General features: G+C 39.5%; 2 protein-coding genes across 2 annotated transcripts; both read right to left on the bottom strand.

The window, feature by feature from the left end:
• Window positions 1-4324: 4324 nt before the first annotated feature.
• Window positions 4325-6250, bottom strand: LOC146924601 (uncharacterized). Its single transcript, XM_085711874.1, has one exon. The coding sequence runs from the start codon at window positions 6248-6250 to the stop codon at window positions 4325-4327; it is 1926 nt and encodes a 641-aa protein (XP_085568000.1).
• A 4534-nt stretch (window positions 6251-10784) lies between these two features.
• LOC146924602 (cation/H(+) antiporter 4-like) lies at window positions 10785-14357 on the bottom strand. Its single transcript, XM_085710948.1, has 3 exons — window positions 14103-14357; window positions 12554-13561; window positions 10785-11918 (listed from the first exon to the last, which is right to left on the bottom strand). The coding sequence occupies exons 1-3, from the start codon at window positions 14355-14357 to the stop codon at window positions 10785-10787; spliced, it is 2397 nt and encodes a 798-aa protein (XP_085567074.1).
• Window positions 14358-15835: the final 1478 nt, after the last annotated feature.

Raw genomic sequence — 15835 nt, forward strand, 5'->3', positions numbered from 1 at the left:
CCTTTTAAACACTTTAGGTTGCTCGACGATTTGTGACTTTGAATGCTTTATATATGTTTATGCCAGATGTGGTAGCTCTTTCCGCAAATGTTTAAGTATTTTTATGATTCTCTACGTTGCGTTTGGTTTCATTCTATATGTTGATTATGTCTTTATGAGTTATTTCTTCGAAAAAGCGAGAGCTTTCGGCGATTTGCGTCTCTTTTTAAATTTCGTTGCCCCAAAATGTCGTTATAAGCATTTTGGCGGGCCCGTCGAGATGCCTGGCGTTTACTCTTTCATCTCTTATTCAGAAGGGATATTTTGCTTCTCACTTTGAGGGAAGATATTTACACTTCCAACTCTGATGGAAGGCGCCTCCTATTCTGAAGGGGGACTTTGGCTTCCCATTCTGAGGGAAGATTTTATTTTGCGCTTCCAACTCTGATGGAAGGCGCCTCCTACTCTGAAGGAGGTCTTTGGGCTTCCCGCTCTGGGGGAAGACTTTTCACTTCCAACTCTGATGGAAGGCGCCTCCTACTCTGAAGGAGGTCTTGGGCTTCCCGCTCTGGGGGAAGACTTTTCACTTCCAACTCTGATGGAAGGCGCCTCCTACTCTGAAGGAGGTCTTTGGGCTTCCCGCTCTGGGGGAAGACTTTTCACTTCCAACTCTGATGGAAGGCGCCTCCTACTCTGAAGGAGGTCTTTGGGCTTCCCGCTCTGGGGGAAGACTTTGTATTTTTCACTTCCAACTCTGACGGAAGGTTAGGCGAGTAATTGCGTCGATGCCGCCAGAGCCCTTATCGTGGTTGGCGTTGCGGATCTTAGTACTTTCAGTGTGCGTATTCTGTTTGCATGATAGAAAAAATGCGGATAGAGTTATAGATATGAAAAAAGGAAAGGGCGCCTCGTTAAAAACCCCTGCCCTTGCAGGGGAAAAGAGTGCCACCCTAACCCTGTATTATTGATAAAGTCAAAAGATAAGAGTTGCAGTGGTGATCTTTACATCATCCTTATTTAATACATAATAAAATTAAAATGCAAAAGGAAAGGAATCTAGCTATAATAGTGACGCAGATTGGCTACATTCCAAGTGCGAGGTACGGCGTCTCCATTCAATTCTTCCAACTTATATGCCCCGTGAGCGTACTTTTCCCTGATTCTGTAAGGTCCTTCCCAGTTTGGAAATAGTTTGCCTATTCTGGTTGGAGCGACGACCTGCTTGAGGACTAGGTCGCCTTCTTTCATCTCCCTGGGCGTTACTCTGGAGTTATATCGTCTAGCTGCTCTCTGCTTGGCCGCAAATTCCCTGATGTGTGCCTGCTCCCGAACCTCATCAATGACGTCCATGCTTACGGCCATACCTATTTCATTAGCTTTTTAAAGGAAAATAACACGTAAATTTACAATAGCAATATTTCCCTGCACCGAAAAATGTTAGTCGCCTGGCATAACGAAATAGGTACCTTCTTCGGAAAACGTATCTCGCCTCCAAGTGGGGGTGTCGATTTCGACAGGTATCATGGCGTCTGTGCCATAAACCATAGTGAACGGTGTCTCCTTGGTTGTAGAATGGGGAGTAGTGTGGTAAGACCATAGTACCTGTACTTATTTTGATCGATGTATTTGTTTATATATAGTACAGAAGCTTGAAAGAGATTTAAAACTGTGGAAAGTTACAGCGAGAGTAAATTTATTCTAAAAATTATTCATACCTCATGGAGTTGTTCTGCCCACAAACTTTTGGCGGCTTCTAATTTCTTTTTGATTCCGCTAAGAATAACTTTGTTGGCCGACTCGGCTTGTCCATTGGCTTGCGGGTGAATTACCGAGACGAATTTTGTCTGTATCCCCAGGTTCTTGCTGAAGTCCAAAACTGTTGAGCTTGCGAACTGAGTTCCATTATCTGACACTATGCATTTAGGTAGGCCGAAACGGCAGATGATCTTCTTCCAATAGAATTTCTTCACTCTTTCTGCAGTTATCTTGGCGACTGCTTCCGCCTCGATCCATTTGGTGAAGTAATCCACTCCTACTATGAGAAACTTCAGCTGCCCTGGGGCGAGAGGAAAGGGCCCAACGATGTCGACTGCCCATTTGTGGAAGGGCCATGGCGAGTATACAGAGGTCAACTCCTGAGCTGGGACGTGCTTTCTGTCAGAGAACCTTTGGCATTTGTCACATTTCTTCACGAAAGTCGAGCTATCCTGAAGCATGGTGGGCCAATAATAGCCGGCGCGGAGGAGTTTGGCGGCTAAGGCTCGCCCGCCTATATGGCTACCGCAAACGCCCTCGTGTACTTCCAGAAGGACCAATTGCGTTTCGTCTTCTCCTAGGCATCGTAGTAGGGGAGTTGTGCGGCCTCTTTTGTAGAGTTTCCCCGAGACCAAAGTGAATTTGGACGCTCGCCTCCTGATTGTCTGTTCTTCCTCGCCGTCGCTTGGTGTGAATGATCCTGTCAAATATCTAAGCAGTGGTTCCATCCATCCTCCTGTGTTTTCTACGACCTGAAGTACTTCGCCCACCTTTGTACTGGGAGTTGCAACTACTTCCTGGATAACTGTTCTGTTGTTGCCTGGCCGTTTGGTGCTGGCGAGCTTTGCCAACAAATCCGCCCTGGAATTCTGCTCCCGTGGTACATAAGTGGCTTCGAAGAAGCTAAATTTCTTGGCGAGGCTCTGCACTTTAGTTAGGTATTTAGCTAGCTGTGTGTCTTTCGTCTGATAGTCGCCCGCGATCTGACTTGTGACGAGCTGGGAATCACTCTTGGCTCGTAAATTTCCAGCGCCCATCTCTAGGGCTAAGGTCATGCCTGCTATTAGAGCTTCATACTCGGCCTGGTTGTTGCTCGCCTTGAATTCGAATCTGAGGGACTGTTCGATGAGAACGTCGTCCGGCCCTTCCAAGATAATACCTGCACCACTGCCTTTCAGGTTGGACGAGCCATCTACAGATAGGAGCCATACGAAAGGAGGTTGCTCCTGTACTGGGGAGGCGAGCTCTACCACGAAATCTGCTAATACTTGGGATTTGACGCTCCCCCTTGGTACGAACTGGACGTCATACTCTGACAGTTCTACGGACCAGGCTACCATTCTTCCAGCCAAATCAGGTTTCCCCAGTACTTGCCTGATCGGGTAATCTGATTTTACGACGATCTTGTGACTTTGGAAGTAGGGGCGAAGCTTCCTTGTCGTTACGACAACAGCAAGGGCGAGACGTTCTATCTTCTGATATCGCAGTTCTGCCCCCTTGAGTACCCTGCTGACGAAATAAATCGGCTTCTCTCCTGTTGCTGAGTCTTCTACCAATACTGTGCTCATGGCGTTGTCAGATATCGCCAGATATAGGAAAAGAATGGCGTTCGGACTTGGCCGTTGAAGGACGGGCGGACTGGCCAAGAACTTCTTAATCTGCTGGAAAGCATCCTCGCATTCTGGAGTCCACTCGAATCTCTCCTTTTTCTTAATGGAGGCGAAGAAAGAGAAGGCTTTGTCGCCGGCGCAGGACAAGAAACGAGAAAGAGCGGCGAGCCTGCCTGTAAGTTGTTGCACTTCCTTGATGTTGGTGGGGCTCCTCATGTTGATGATCGCCTGGCATTTGTCAGGGTTTGCCTCGATGCCTCGTCTTGTTAAGAGGAAACCTAAGAATTTTCCCGCCTGCACCCCGAAAGAACATTTTGATGGATTCAGACGAATCCTATATCTTCGAACCTGGCTTAATATCTCCTCCAGATCTTTAGAATGACTGTATCCCTCTTTCGTCTTCGCTACTAGGTCATCAATATATACCTCCAGATTGCGTCCTATCTGCGCGGAGAACGCGGTGTCCATGGATCGCTGGAAGGTGGCGCCTGCGTTCTTTAGACCAAAAGACATGACTTCATAGTGATAATTCTTTGTGCTGGTCATAAAGGCCGTTTTTGGGGCGTCCAGAGGGTCCATCCGTATTTGATTGTAACCTGAATAGGCATCCATAAAGCTTAGAGTTTGGTAACCAGAGGCGTTGTCGATCAGGTGGTCAATGTTAGGGAGAGGATAAGGATCTTTGGGGCACGCCATGTTCAAATCAGTGTAGTCCACGCACATTCGCCACTTCCCATTTGCTTTCTTAACAAGTACGGTGTTGGCTAACCACGTGGGATATTTTATTTCGCTGATGAAGCGGGCTTCAACTAACTTCTTTACTTCCTCATCTACTGCCTTTCTTCTTTCCTCGCCCATCTTTCTTTTCCGCTGTACTACCGGTTTCACGCCAGCCTTGATGGATAGGTGGTGGCAAGCAATGTCGGGGTCCATTCCTGGCATTTCTGATGGATGCCAGGCGAAGAGATCCAGATTCCTCTTTAGCAGCTTGACCAGGGCACCTCCTCTTCAGGGGGTAGCGACGTGCCAATCTTTGTTGTATGGTGGGCTTCGGGTCCGATGGAGACTTCTTTTAACTCTTCGGTGGGTTCCAGGCGTTCTTGCTGGAAACCTTCTCTGGGGTCTAGTTCGATCATGTTGACTTCGTGCGTTACTTCGTCACTTGACTTTTTTCTGGTTTTTTGCAAACGCAAACTGTTATGATAGCACTCCCTGGCGAGTTTTTGATCACCTCGAATGGTTCCAATTTTTCCAGAATCAAGAGGGTACTTCATTACTAGATACTTCGTGGATAAGAATCCGCCCAACAGGTTGAAGGCAGGGCGACCTATGATAATGTTGTAAGAGCTAGGCGAGTTTACGACGAGGTACCTGACTCGAATGGTTTTGGCGTGTGATCCGCTTCCGAAAGTTGTCTTTAGGGTGATGTATCCTCTCACATGAACCTGCTCGCCCGTGAAGCCCGCCAGAGTTCCTCTGAAAGGTTGCAGCTGCTCCGGGTCCAGCCCCATTCGATCAAATGTGTCATAGTAAAGAATATCCGCAGAGCTCCCTGGGTCTATCAACACCCGTTTTACGTCCCACTTGAAGATTTGTAAAGTGACGACCATGGGGTCGTCGTCGTGGGGTACTACGTCTCGAAAATCTTTGGGCGTGAAAGATACCTCTGGTTCGTGCTTCTGATCTGCTTCCTCATATTCCTGGCATAGCATCACCTGTCTCACATATTTCTTTCGCGACGAACTTGACTCCCCCCCTCCGGCGAAACCGCCTGAAATAGTGTTTATGGCGTGTCTTTTTTCGTCATTCACTTCCTCCTTTTTATGATCTGTTTTTTGTTTATTCTCGCCCCTTCTGTCCCTGACATACCCTCTTAGCTTCCCACTTTGTATTAGTCGCTCAATTTCCTGGCGAAGATGGATGCATGAGTCTGTGTCGTGTCCCCTTACCTTATGATATTTGCACCATTTGTCTTCATCCCTTCCCATGACGGAGCTTCGGGCTGGCAAGGGTTCAGGGATCAGCCTTGCTTCCAAGACTTCCTTCATGATACGCTCAGGTCTGGTATTTAAGGGCGTGAAGTCCCTTTGAGAATACGGATTGAACGGTCGCCTCTCCGGCCTTCTGTAGGGGGCGCGATCTCTGCCAGCTGCTGGTTGATAAGGTCGCCGTTCTGGATTGTTGGCGCGCTCCTTGGCGTCTCTGGCTTTCTTTTCTGTGTTGCTCTCTTCGCCCTTGATGTAGCATTCTGCTCTGGCTATAACCTCCTCCATGGAATCTGCAGGTTTCTGGGCTAGAGACTCGTTGAACTGCCCTGCCCTAAGTCCGTTTTGGAAAGCTCCTACGAATACTTCCTGGTTGGGGTTGATTACCTTGATGGTTGTGTCGTTGAACCTAGCTAGATAGTCTCTGAGGGATTCATTATGTCCTTGACGCACATTAAAAAGGCTAGTTGCTGGGACCTTGCGATGTCGACTGGCGGAGAACTGTTGTATGAGTTTTCTGGTCATGTCCTGGTAGCTGAGGATGGAGAACCGTGGGAGGTTCATGTACCAGCGTAAGGCAGCGTCAGTGAAAGTACCTGCTAGCAATTTGCACTTCAGAGAATCGGGAGCCCCAACAACCGCCATGCGTGTGTTGAAGGCCGTAACATGCTCCATGGGGTCGTTCTTTCCGTCGAAGGTGGATAGGTGGGGCGGCTTGAAGCCATCTGGAACTGGTGCGTCCCAAATTTCAGAGGATAATGGTTGCGGTTCAGGGTCATCTAGCTCGCCATGGTGTGATTCTTCTTTTTCCTCCAGTTGCTTTTGTTGCATGGTCTCCATTGAGGCTTGAAGGGCATCGTTGTGATCCTTCAGCTGGGCGAGTTGGGTTCGCATGGATTCTAATTCTTCGGCTGTTGCCATGATGAAAGGCTTTTCTCTAAATCGTACGTGAGGTGCGATTTAGGTTGGTCGAAAGGGGTTGGGGTTTCTAAATCGCGAGGAAGCCTTACGATTTAGAGGTCTAGTTTAAGGGTTTCTGGATCACGATTTGCGATCCAGGGACGTGGTTAAGGTTAGTTTTACCTTTTCCCACAGACGGCGCCAACTGTACTTGCAAAAAGTACGGTAAGGAATACTAGGATTCTAGGGTTTAGACTGATGATTGGATGCCTTGAGAATGCTCTCAAGAGTGGTATTTATAGCCTGCTATGGGCTTGGGCTTTGGTTACTTGGTTCCCAAGCAACAGGGGTATTTGTGTATTTTGGGGCTTTTAGGCGGTTTCTAGAGGCTTCTAGAAGTTTAATGAGGCGGCACCCTTCAGGGGGGCGCGCCAGGGCTCAGGAACCCTTCTGGAGGGCGCCCAGGCCCTTCCAGAGGGCGCCCAGGCCTTTCTGGAGGGCTTAGAGCCTTCTTTGGAGGGCTCCCATGCCCTTAGGAATGTGATGACGGTCCAATGATGGAATGTGAGGATTTCACCTGTGACTGGAAAACCTTCATATGCAAAGGCTGGCACGATAGTTTTCTCAATTTCATATTTCATAGAAGGAATAAAAAGAGGAGGATCCACAACACGTCCTCATCGATTAATCACATCAATCCCAAACTGTCCAGCACCGGTAAACACCATCACAATAGTTCCACCCAAACAAAAATCATAAAAGTCGCGTATGGCATTGAACCCAGTAGTTAAAAACACGCTATCATGTATCCTCTCAACCATAACCTCAATCAGAGACAAATGTTTTTGGCAACATAAGTGCACCCTGGAAAACATATACATCCGAAATTTGTAAGCGACAAAACTGATCAAATGAACTTTTAATTTGAATTATTTACATCCTTTATTAGTGCAAGCTGAAAAAATATAAACTAAACAACACATAAGAGATCAAGAAATAAGATGAAACATTATACCCTTCAAGCAGTGCAATGCTAAGAGAGTTAGTGCATCACTTTCCATTGTTAAGTCTAAAGTGTTTTGATGTAAAAATGATGGTAGGAGAGGATAATTGGTATGCAATCGTTAATATTGAAAGTTTCTCAAGTTAACATGAGGAGATGATATGGTTTAAAAGTTTGTAGGGGTTTGTTAATTGAATTGGCATTAACTACGCTTTCAATTGCCATTAAAAATGTGTTATTCGTTTTCAATTGCATTAAAAGTGTGTTATTCGTTTTCAATTAGCATTAACTAAGTTATATGAGAGAAAATGAGGAGTTTGAGAATAGAGATTGAATCAACGGGTGAGATAAGATTAGCATGTTTAGGAGGGAAAAATGCTAGGGATTAGGACAAATTAGGGCAACATGTTTGCTAATCAAGTCTAGCTTTTATAATAAAGGATATATATATATATATATATATATATATATATATATATATATATATATATATATATATATATATATATATATATATATATATATATTCAGGATCCGTTGACACCGGGTGTAAGTCAAAAGACTTACACCAAATCAGAACCGTTAATTCAAATAAATCAAGTGGCTAATAATACACAATATATTTAATTCAAAAAACCCCAAAAATGGGGGCACATGTGTGATCCCTCTCCTTCATCTCTTTCACGGTGGCAATAATTGATCAATGTCGCCATTCCCTTCATTAATTTTCTGTCATCATTAGATAGTTTTTCTTTCCATTCTATTTTTCCAAAGATCTTCTGCCTAAATTCCTTAATTTTAACGATCAAAGGTATTTTCCCAAAAATACCTCTTCTGAGATAATCAATACATTTTAATTTTATTTACAATCAAATTAAAATAGTTTTAATTGTAAATTAATTTTTTTTCTGGAATTCAACCCCAAAATACCTTTGATTGTTCAACTGGGTTGATGAATTCAATCGACTGAATTTGTGATAAAAAAATAGAACGCAGTAATGACCATATACAGTACAATACCTATACTATCATGATCATGAAAAGAAACGCAAAAAGGCATCTAAAAGAGAAATCTGAAATTAATTTATAAATTGATTCACTCTGATGAGAATATATTGAAATCCATCACTGTGATTTTTTTTCTTCTTCTTCTTCAAGATCCAGAAAAACAATCAAAGGTATGATTCATCATGGGAGATTAAACAAATGGACAAAACAGGATTAAGGAATATAGCTTGTGTATTGTACAAACACCAAATTAACGAAGAACACAGGAAAAAGGCTAAGGGCGGTGGTGTAAGGGATATGCATTTTCTACCGACGAGGGTGGAGTGGAACGAAGAGGTCATGTACATTGAGCTAGTATATGGATTAATTTAGTATAATATCAGCCGTGTGATTAATTTAATTTAACGGTTCTGATTTGGTGGAAGTCTTTTGATTTACACCTAGTGTCAACGGATCATGTCTCATATATATATATATATATATATGGGGCATATCACATGAGAATGATATTTATATGTGAGAATGGTATGAATAAATTGTAGCCATCAAATTAAAAAGGAAGGGTTGAGATTAAAAGATGGGTTAAGTGAGTTGTTGTACCCAATCACCAAATTATTGTTCTCATTCACGCATTCTCACTCTTTCATTCACGCGTCTGTCTCCTTCCATTCTCTTTTATACTTTCAGCCAGGTTCATCACCCTCCACCATCTCTTCCGGCAAACGACCCTCTTCTTCACACCAAAGGGCTAGATTAAATTCTATGTTGTTCACTTTTGCTCACAATCCAGATTGATTTGATTTTTTATTTTCTTCTTCCCCTCACTTTCAACCATCTTTTTGGCGACCCTAAATCTCCCCGGCGTGAAACCCATCATCGCCGGTACAACACCACCACTTCGTAACTTGGATATCTTAATCACACCATGGTTCTCTCTCTCTCTTCTTCATTTGGGCAATTGATTTCAATGGCCATCTCTTTGTTTATTCAAAGAGATCTTAAATTAACAACAATATTTGGTATCTTAAATCACTTCTTCTTCGCGGGGTTTGAACACGCGAAGATCAGTCCAAAACTTTTCTTTGGACAAACTTTTCTTCAGCTCTTTGTTTATGCACAAGCGCGTTAACGCTTCAGTTCTTACTTCTTTAGTTCTTTCTTCTCTTTGTTTTTTTTACTTGAGGAACAAAACTTTGTTTCATTTTATTCATGAGTAAAATGAATTTGTATTTTATAAAAATAAAAATAAAAAAAAATGAATTTGTATTTGTACTATTTTATATACATTTCCCTTTCCATGCAAACTCAATTAAAATCTTTAGAGTAAATTACACTCCCCTCCATTAAAAGATAGAGATATTGCACTCCCCCTCCCCTCTTATTTTAAAACTAACACTTCCCTCCCTTAACCATTAGAATACACTACATTTTAATCCTTTTGTTAAGTTTCCGTTAAATTCAAAATAGGTTCCGTTATATAGTATTTTTATTGTCAAAATAACCTTTGTCAAACAAACTTTACTCCATCTCTTTTATCCATGTCTTTCTCTAATCTTATATTTTTTTCACCATTAATAAGGGTTTCAATATTTAATCTTTTATCCTTAAATTGTAGAAATCGGTTCTATTATATCTAAAAAAGAACTGAACTCCGTCGCTTTTATCTAAAACAAATTAGGGTTTGATACGATGGTAAAAAAAACGTTAAAATCAGTCTTATTTTCTTAATCAAATATTACGAACTTTTGTATGAGTAAGATGCTATGAATTTGTTAAGGTAGTTTTGTTAAATATCCCATTACTGGTAATGAAACTAGGAAATGGGGAAAAAGTGAGACAGTTGCTTGTTGCTATGATTAGAGGAGCAGCTCTAGACATCTTCTAGAGTAAGAGAGTGAAGGACACCTTTAGACATTAAGATCGTGGTGATTTTTTCTCTTGTTGTTCTATGGTCAAGAACTGGGAGTGATGGTCCTTTCGAGAGTTCAATTCATGTGTGGCCAATTAGCAACGCCGATGAGTTTGTGCAGGCAAAGAGTTGGTTGTAGATGATGAAAAAAATACAAAAAGGAAGACGACAGTCATGTGAGACGATCGGAGGTTATTTTGGTAATAATATGATTGTGTAACGGAGACTGTTTGGTCTTTAACGGAAAGTTAATAAAAATAACTAATGTGTATTTTATTGTAAAAGTTAAGGGAGGGGAGTGTGTGTTTTAAAACAATGAGGGAGCGGAGTGTAATATCTATATCTTTTAGGGATGGGGAGTGTAATTTACTCAAATCTTTAAAATTGTGTTTTCACCAACTCATGAAATAATCTGTAACATGGACATGAAATTAAAGAATACAAAATACAACCAAAACAAACTCATCTGCCGACATAGATATTTACATGTGATTGGACCTTCTACTTGCGTTCTAAAGTCCATAATTCCTCTTTAGCATACCATACATCAATTTCATTGCAAAAATCTATAGTTTGTTTTTCTGACTGTGCATGGAGTGTGTCTCTATCTATTATGTCTTGACAACTAAAAAAATTCACTTTTTAATGTCATTCACACGTGAAAGTTGTTGTTGCACAACCAAAACAGATGCACTACTATTAAGATCAGGTGAAACAAGAAAATCACCAATAGCACCAAGTTCTGGAAATTCACTCCATTCTGCTAATCCATCAGTTTGAGGAGATTGAGTTTCATGTCTTCTCCCAACTATAAAAAAATCATGTTCGTTCACTATCTCACGTAGAAAAGATGCTGTTTGTGATCCATTCTGAGTGAAAACTTCTTGATACCTCACATTTTCAGCATGTTTCAATTCTTCCAACATTCCATCGCCAATTACCATTAATTCCTCCAATTCTGCTATGTTTTCCTTAGCAACAAGACGGTAAACAACTAGATTGATCTTAGGATTATTCATCGCTCGTTTTGCTAAACATAAGACCTCTTCATCATCGTCATTTCCACCTAAATATATGATGGCTAATCGAGTCGTGGAATATTCTGATGTTATTGATGTTGGTTTCTGCATTGAATTAGCACGAGCTACAAGGATTCCAACAGAACATGGAGCAATTTCAAGTACTCTGTGGTTCAATGCTCTTAGTATTTTCTTGTCGTCAGATTCAACTACACCATCACTTGACCATCTTATATGAAATGGAAGAATGATGATGGTTGCAACTTTATCTAAAGCAAGATTACAAACATCTTCAAACATTAGATTGGATGGAGATATTGCTGTGTAAGTGTTTATTGATACTGCATTTTGATTATCATGCTCGTATATATCGAAAGCGAGGATAACATCGTTTGAGTATGATTTATATGAAGTAGATCCTAATGATTGTCTTTGAAGGTGATGATGAATGAAAAGAGGTAAGGCTCTTCCAACAAGCTCAATTACATGAAGAACGTCAACTGTGATTGGTTTCTCTTGTGTTGGACAACATAAGTCTAAGAAATTTGTTGCTGCTGAAATATGGTTCTGTTTTTGAAGTGTCACTAGTATTCTCAGCTCTGAGTTTCTTTTTAAGCTCATCATGTTCCTTTTTTGGTATCCAACATATTTTCTTGATGGATCATATAATAACATCAGTGACCAGTGCACAGTGGTTGCTATAATCATTATACTTATCATCATCACTCCAAATATTTTTCTATCAATAACCTGCATACATACATACATCATATTTGAATAACTATAATAGTCCATATACATTTAAAGTAAATATTCAATTTATTCTAAACTGTAACTCTCTCTCTCTCTCTCTCTCTCTCTCTCTCTCTCTCTCTCTCTCTCTCTCTCTCTCTCTCTCTCTCTCTCTCCCCCCCCCCTCTTTTGTCCCTAAACTATAGAAATATAATAATCCATCCTTACACTGTTATTAATCCATCAAGTTAGTCTCTCGATTACTTTAAAAGTAAGAGACATATATAATGATAGCTCAAGGACTAACTTGATGTATTGAAAGTTGTTTAGAGACTACTTAAAAGTTGTTTAGAGAGTACTTATTATAGTTCTATAATTCAGGGACCAAATAGAATAGAGAATGGTAGTTTATGTACTACATATATATTTGGACACATAAAAATATTGTGTCTCCTTTTGATCCCTCATTTCTAAATTGTGGCTCTTACAACTATATTATTTGCAAGTGTTTTTAAATAGTTATGAGAAATAAAGTTAAGACAGAAACGAGGAACTGAAATCAAATTATTTTTTTTCGAGGATTCCAAAACCAAAATAATCATATAATAAGGGACGAAAAACATATTTAAACCTAAAAAAAGTCAAATCAGTACTTGATCGTCAAATGCGGAATTGTAGATGCCAACTTCCATCACGCCTTTGGTGTTTAAAATAAGGGAAATACACAAAGCATCAATGACAGGTATCTTGCAACAAAGGGCAGTTATAAATAATGCTGTCATTTTGACCAAGTGAGTTATAAGGACCAGTAAACCAGCAGATACCATAACATATGATGACAAATACATTGAAAAATCCGCTTTAAACACACAAGTAGTTACAAAGATAGGCAAAAATAATGTTGTCCCAAAGAACTGAAGCTTCTTAACCAATGCAGATCCTAGAGGAGGTCCTTCAGGAACAGACAGTCCCAAAATGAAAGCTCCTAAGCCAAATAATTGATTTATCTTAACTGACAAAATACCAAGAACAAAAACCATTGAAATGATAACATAAATGTAACTATCCTTCACAGGTCTTCCTTCTGGTGTATGTTTGATGATCCAAAACATTATTGGTCTACATACCAATGGAATTAATGCAATTAATGTATAAAGTAATATCATGTTTCTTAAAAACTCTATCGAATTAGAACTCATCTGAAAAGCAATGATATTGGCTGAAATAATTGTTGTTAGTATGTCACAGACCAAAGCCGAGGACAAAGACAATCTGCCAAGCTCTGAGTTTTGGATTTGAAGTTCACTTAAGAGTGAAGCTATAGTTGCAAATTGACTTAGACTGTGAGATAACATTGCCACTATGATTCCACCACCGCCATGTATTTTTTGAATGGCTTCGATTCTTCTAGGCAATATTAGAAGTGGTAAAAACAAAACAAATAATGGTACACATAATCCAATTATCGAAATTATCCATGCTTTCTTTCCTGTCCTTGTTATCAAGCTGAAATCCATTTGTACACCATTTATGAAAACGAAGATTACCATGCCTAATGATGAAATCGTTGAAATTACGTCATGAGTTCCATATGGAAACAACTTGCCCATGTATGCTTCCAATGGTTTTAGCTCAAACGAGACACCTAGAATCAACCCAACCTGCAAATGGAATGAGTATTGTGTTTAATTTTTGCTCTAGAATATACTCTTGATAAAAAATTTCTATGTCCTGCAATAATTAACCTATTCGTATAAAGAAAATTGTTTGAAAATGACCGTCACTATTACTTTTGAAGGAGGTATTAGTTATCTATTTTTTAATTTTACTCTATTTAATAGTAAATGCATTTCTCTCAACTCAATATAATTCACTTTGCATTTATAATAATTATAAATATATCAATACTTAAATTTGTCACAAAAAAAATATGAATACTTAATAATGGAAATTTAGCAAAATTATTATTTGTATGCAATTTAACTTCTTAATTTGTGTGAAGAAGTTATAGATGGAAGAAATGAAATTAGAAACAAAATCTATTCTTTGTATGCAATTTAACTTTTTCTAATAACAACGATTTATCCACATGAATGTTTAGAATCATGATGGTTCACAACGATTCTGATAAAATCACTATTAATCTAAACATGCAGTAAAGAAATTATTCTTCTAAAAATTATGTCAATTGGATTTACTTACAATCATTTGTGGAAGGAATTGAGGGAGTCTCAAAGGTTTGAGAAGGAAACTACATATTTGGGTGAGTGCAAAAATGATAACCAACTGTAACTCAAACAGGGGAAAGAAGAATTTCATTGGTGTCTTTCCATTTTTGTGGCCACCCCATAAACCATCTGAAACAATAGGAGGTGGAGCCTCAATACAAACATTGTATATTGTTTCATTCAATCTTTTAATTTCGTAGAACAAAGTATCATTTGAATTTATGCTCATTTTCGTATGACTTAATTCACAAGAATTGATATTAGAACAAAACAATTCAACGGAGAGAAAAGAAAGAAAGAAAATAACAAGCTAAAGATTAATGACTATTTGCTTTATGTTGTGGTTGATTATATATTGTCTATGAGGATGAATAATTTTCATTATAGTCATGAAGGTGTGCTTCGGTGTAACTGACAAGGTAAATAGTTAAGAAACTAAATTTTAAACATGATCATTTAAGCAATTAAGTTGGCAAGGTTCATTTTTGTAGCACACAAAACATGTTTATTACAAATTTAGGTCATACAATGCTATATTTACATGTGCACGCGATTGAAATTTCTATTTAAATATATATTATTATAATTATAATTGAACAATGAGAGAGAGAGAGAGAGAGAGAGAGAGATGGGGGATAAAGGAATGAGGTGTCCTTTGACCGGTTCTACTAACTTGGAAAACTTCTTGTAAGATCAATAAACTAGCATATTACGTCCTTATAAAAACTAGCATATAGTATATTTATTACTACTATACTAGTGTAGTGACTTGTTATAAGCATGTGATGGTTCGTCGTGACTCAGATAATAACTTCCATATTTTAATATATATATATATATATATATATATATATATATAGAGAGAGAGAGAGAGAGAGAGAGAGAGAGAGAGAGAGTACATATAAGCATGAGATGTTAGACAGTTTGAGGTTGATGCTTGATGAGTGTAGTGTCTCTATGAGGGAATTTTTGTTTCTTGCAAGTATGACACAAATGGGGTCTACTCAGTTAGTTCCAGATACACAGTTCTATTGGTTGCTTTCGACATGGAGAGAGAGCTGCATGAGGAGGTATAACCCCTTGCTAAGTTTTGGGAAAGTTGGATCCCTTCCAAAGTAATTATCTTCTTCTGATAGATGCTTCAAGATAGTGTTCCTACCTCTCAAAATCTTTTTAGTAGTAGAGTTATAATTGACCTTAGTGGTACACTGTGTGTGCTTTGCGGGGATCTGGTCAAATTTAATAGCCATATATTTGTCACCTGTGTCTTTGCTTATCGTATGTCGTATAATGTTTGTAGGCTGTTAGGTTGAGAATTGGTTAGGAGGAAAATGGAGACGGTGATGGTGAGCATGTTAGTTGACTGGGAAAGGGAGCATAAAGTACTTCTCGCTCCCGCCTCATTCCGTTGACATCTCAATGTGGGAGTTGAGATGAATATGAGCATGCCATTTGAAAATTGTCTTTTGAATTGTGTATGTGTAATACGGGGACATATCAAGTGAGATTGATATCTTTATGTCAGAACAATATAAATAAATGGTAGCCCTCATATTAAAAGAAATGATTGATATTAAAACATGACTTAATGGATTCATGTGCCAATTCTCACTACATCCCTTGTTTCTTTTAGCATCTCTTTCACCCTTGAATAATAATTACAAATAAAGTATCAAAATTCATTCTTAACCTTATTTATGTATTTAT

Source organism: Medicago sativa, chromosome 5 (assembly GCF_051527215.1).
Source record: "Medicago sativa cultivar Bolivia chromosome 5, Bolivia_mono, whole genome shotgun sequence".
NCBI lineage: Eukaryota > Viridiplantae > Streptophyta > Magnoliopsida > Fabales > Fabaceae > Medicago > Medicago sativa.